This window comes from Mizuhopecten yessoensis, unplaced genomic scaffold (assembly GCF_002113885.1).
Source record: "Mizuhopecten yessoensis strain PY_sf001 unplaced genomic scaffold, ASM211388v2 scaffold716041, whole genome shotgun sequence".
Lineage (NCBI taxonomy): Eukaryota > Metazoa > Mollusca > Bivalvia > Pectinida > Pectinidae > Mizuhopecten > Mizuhopecten yessoensis.
This window is the reverse complement of record NW_018479918.1, coordinates 54,623-59,111: the sequence shown is the minus strand read 5'-3', so window position 1 is coordinate 59,111 and position 4,489 is coordinate 54,623. Positions and strand designations below refer to the sequence as shown.

General features: G+C 39.9%; 1 protein-coding gene across 1 annotated transcript in view; it reads left to right on the top strand.

Annotated features, from left to right (window-relative positions):
• The window catches only part of LOC110441579 (hepatoma-derived growth factor-related protein 2-like), a 29,504-nt gene that overhangs the window by 4,461 nt on the left and 20,554 nt on the right, over positions 1-4,489 (top strand). The window contains exons 4-7 of the mRNA XM_021484764.1: positions 1,553-1,669; positions 1,931-1,984; positions 2,669-2,806; positions 3,824-4,067. Coding sequence (XP_021340439.1) covers positions 1,553-1,669; positions 1,931-1,984; positions 2,669-2,806; positions 3,824-4,067 — 553 coding nt within the window. The remainder of the gene's footprint in view (positions 1-1,552; positions 1,670-1,930; positions 1,985-2,668; positions 2,807-3,823; positions 4,068-4,489) is intronic.

The following is a 4,489-nucleotide window of genomic DNA, read 5'->3' as shown; positions in this document are numbered from 1 at the left end:
AATGTATGACCTTGAATCATATTCAAGGTCACAAGGAGCAAATATGTTCAAAATATTTCAACAACTTGTTCTGAATAACCAAAAGGCTTAGGATGTTGATATTTAGTCAGTAGCATATGCTGGGATCAAGGACTACTTTGTTTGTTAAAGTGAATGACTTTTACTTATATTCAAGGTCACAGGGGTCAAATTTGTTTAAAATCTTTAAACAACCTCTTCTGAATAACCATGGGTCCCAGGATGTTTATACTTTGCAAGTTGCATCCTTAGATGAAAGGCTATACAATGTGTTCAACATAATGACTTTGTTCGACTTTCAATCACAGGGGTAAAATGTTAAAAAAAAAAAATAACGGTCTTTTGAATGAATTTTAATCATAAATACTGATATTTTGTCTGTAGCTTTATTTTAGATCACTTTTAAGGTTACATGTGTGAGTTTTATACCAGGTGAGCGATGCAGGCCCATTGGGTCTCTTGTTTTAATTCCCCTGCTAGGAGTCGAACCCAGGACCTCTGGCTTAAAAGTCTTATGTTCTACCAAATGAGCTTAAGAGAAATTCTTCCTAGCCGAATTGGTAGGAAGCGGCTAGTATTTTACCAGGGTGACACTTATATAATCCTCCATCATTGTCATCCCTATTGTCATCATTAATTAATTGATTGACTTATCTATTAATTACTAATTTTTATCCAGTTTCCACCCAAAGATTTTCAATATGTGTGTTGCTCTCTTGATTTGAGAGCTGAAATTGATGTAAAGGTTGTCAACAACTTCATCATTATTTCATTCTCATGGTACATAAATTATTAATAGCAAATGCATTGGGAACACTGTAATACCGTCAAGTCACATAAATCAGTCTTGTTATACCCCCGCAACGAAGTCAGGGGGTATACTGGAAACACCCTGTCTGTCTGTCGTCTACAGTAACTTGTCCGGAATACTTCTCCTTAACTAACTGGTGGATTTCATTGAAACTTTGCATGAATGATTGATATTTCATGTAGATGTGCACCGGCATTTTAATTTGGGATTTCAGCCTTTTTTGATGGAGTTATGCCCCTTTGTGCGAAATACTTGTCTGTGCACCTCCTCCTTAACCAATGGGTGGATTTCATTGAAACTTCGCATAAATGTTCGGTATCTCATGTAGTTGTGCACCAACATTTTTAATTTGGGATTTCGACCCTTTTTGATTGGAGTTATGTCCCTTCGTGCGTAATACTTGTTGTATTTAGATAATCAAAAGCATGGGGCCCCAAACCTGCTGTATCACTTTCTAGCTTCATAAACCCAGTTAATACTAATCTGGATGTGCTGTTATTGACTTAGTGTTCTGTAGGGGACAGATTTTACTTTCTTTAATCAAACTGCAGTAATTTTGCTGTTTCACAATTGAGCCACTTATGACAGGGATACAACTTCTATATTTGTACTAGAATTCCTTAATAATTCATGCTCAAATTAAAATAGAAAGAATTTGTCCTTGATTGTTTTGAGAAATATAGGGTAAAAACAAATGATAAGATTCTTACATCTTTTTTACAGCAAAGTTCAGATTCTGCTGAGGAGGAAGCTGAAGAGGCTCAAGAAGTAGTAGAAGAAGAACAGGAGGAGGAAGAAGAGGAAGTAGAGGAAAAAGAGGTTAAACCTAAAGGCAAAAAGGTGGATTGTCATATCTTTATAATATTAAAATACAATATTTAACACCAAATTAAAAGGAATGTAATACCTATTGTACATCAGGTCTGATAATATTGGCTTTTTATCTCGTACCCTGGTCGCTTCGCTCAAAAAAAATCTGTCAATTTCGTCCGTAGACAAAGTGTTTGTATTTCTTCATCAGGTTCTGTAATGTTTGCTTTTTATCTCGTACTCTGTCTAGTGGACAGTTATTGACAAGGTTTTGTTATATTTTATTTGCAGAAACAGGCTGCCAAAGCTAAGGGACCACAAAAGAGAAAGAAAGCCACCACTGGGGTAGGTTATCAGTAGGGCTGGGACAATACAGGTAGTGGGTCACCACTGGGGTAGGTTCTCAGTAGGGCGGGGACAATACAGGTAGTGGGTCACCACTGGGGTAGGTTCTCAGTAGGGCTGGGACAATACAGGTAGTGGGTCACCACTGGGGTAGGTTATCAGTAGGGCAGGGACAATACAGGTAGTGGGTCACCACTGGGGTAGGCTCTCAGTAGGGCAGGGACAATACAGGTAGTAGGTCACCACTGGGGTAGGTTCTCAGTAGGGCAGGGACAAAACAGGTAGTGGGTTACCGCTGGGGTAGGTTCTCAGTAGGGCAGGGACAAAACAGGTAGTGGGTTACCGCTGGGGTAGGTTCTCAGTAGGGCAGGGACAAAACAGGTAGTGGGTCACCACTGGGGTAGGCTCTCAGTAGGGCAGGGACAATACAGGTAGTGGGTCACCACTGGGATAGGTTCTCAGTAGGGCTGGGACAATACAGGTAGTAGGTCACCACTGGGGTAGGTTATCAGTAGGGCAGGGACAATACAGGTACTGGGCATGTTGTTACATAGCTAAAGTGGAAGAGTTATTTGTAAGAGTGGGTAAATATTAGCTACATTTCATTGTAAGTCCTTAAATATCTATCACTGGTCAAATATCTAAAAATTGTTAAATATAGTTTGATGATTTATTTTTTGACAGGGAAAGCCGGCCAAGCGAACGAAGAAAGAATCATCTGGAGATGAAGAAGAAGGGGAAGAGGCTGAAAAAGTTGGAGAAGCTGAAGAAGAGGAGGATTTTGATGATGTTTCCCTTCCTTCTGATAACTCTGAGGATGAAGTATGTGCTCATTCAGATTCCTAGGAGATATATTATGAGTCTTTTTTAGGGGCCAATAATTTCACCCCAATTCCAAATTAAAAGGATTTTTTTCAATTCTAAGAAAATATATTCAAGGTTGAATTCTGATGGCAATGCAATATTTACATCCTACAACAACAAATTTAAGAGTTGAGGTGTTTTAGTCTTTTAGGTAATATATTTTGTTAAAAAAATCAGTTATTGTTACAGTAATGTAAATTTCCCTGGTGCAGCTTTTCTGGGAAATCCCTTATTTTTGCTGTAATGAGTGTGCCATGATTGATATCATGGTATGATGATTTTTTGAGCTAGGCTGGTTGAAATCAGCCAATCAGAATAACTGTTACATGCTTGTCATTTATGACTGATAACATGGTATGATAATTACTGCGCTAGGCTTGTGGTAATCAGCCAATCAGAATAACTGTTACATATTTGTCATTTATGACTGATAACATATCATGATAATTACTGCGCTAGGATTGTGGTAATCAGCCAATCAGAATAACTGTTACATATTTGTCATTTATGACTGATAACATGGTATGATAATTACTGAGCTAGGCTTGTGGTAATCAGCCAATCAGATAGACTGTTACATATTTGTCATTTATGACTGATAACATGGTATGATCATTACTGAGCTAGGCTTGTGGTAATCAGCCAATCAGAATAACTGTTACATATTCGTCATTTATGACTGATAACATGGTATGATAATTACTGAGCTAGGCTTGTGGTAATCAGCCAATCAGATAGACTGTTACATATTTGTCATTTATGACTGATAACATGGTATGATATATACTGAGCTAGGCTTGTGGTAATCAGCCAATCAGAATGACTGTTACATGCTTTTTATATAATGACTACTAGCATGCAATGGAAACTGTTAAGCAAGCCTTGTGGAAATATCAGAATGACTGTTAGATACTTGTTATATAATGACTGATAGCATGACGAGATGATCACTGAACATGACTTTCTTTCATGCAGGACTTTGATGTAGAAGAGAAAAAACCTAAAGGTCGAGGCCGCCCAAAGGGATCAACTAAAGGCAAAGGAGGCAAGGCAAAGAAAGTTGATGAGTCGGAGGACGAGGACAGTGAGGGTGGGGAGGAGGAAGAGAAAGACCAAGAAGACGAAGATGTGGAAGAGGAGGAAAAACCAAAGAAATCCAAGAAACCTGCTCAGCCTCGACGACAGAGCAGAGGTGGGGGATCTGCGAGCAAGAGAGGAGGTAGGATAAAAGAAACGGGTAGTTCTGATAGTAGTCAGAAGGTACGGTAAGGGGGTGAGTGGGTGGGGGAGGGTAAGGTAACAGAATGGATGGGGGACAGGAGGGGAGGGGGTCTGATAGTAGTCAGAAGATATGGTAAGAGAGATGAGTGGGTTGGGGAGGGTAAGGTAACAGAATGGATGGGGTCAGGAGGGGAGGGGGTCTGATAGTTGTCAGAAGATACAGTAAGAGAGATGAGTGGGTGGGGGAGGGTAAGGTAACAGAATGGATGGGGGTCAGGAGGGGAGGGGGTCTGATAGTAGTCAGAAGATGTGGTAAGAAAGATGAGTGGGTTGGGGAGGGTAAGGTAACAGAATGGATGGGGTCAGGAGGGGAGGGGGTCTGATAGTTGTCAGAAGATACAGTAAGAGAGATGAGTGGGT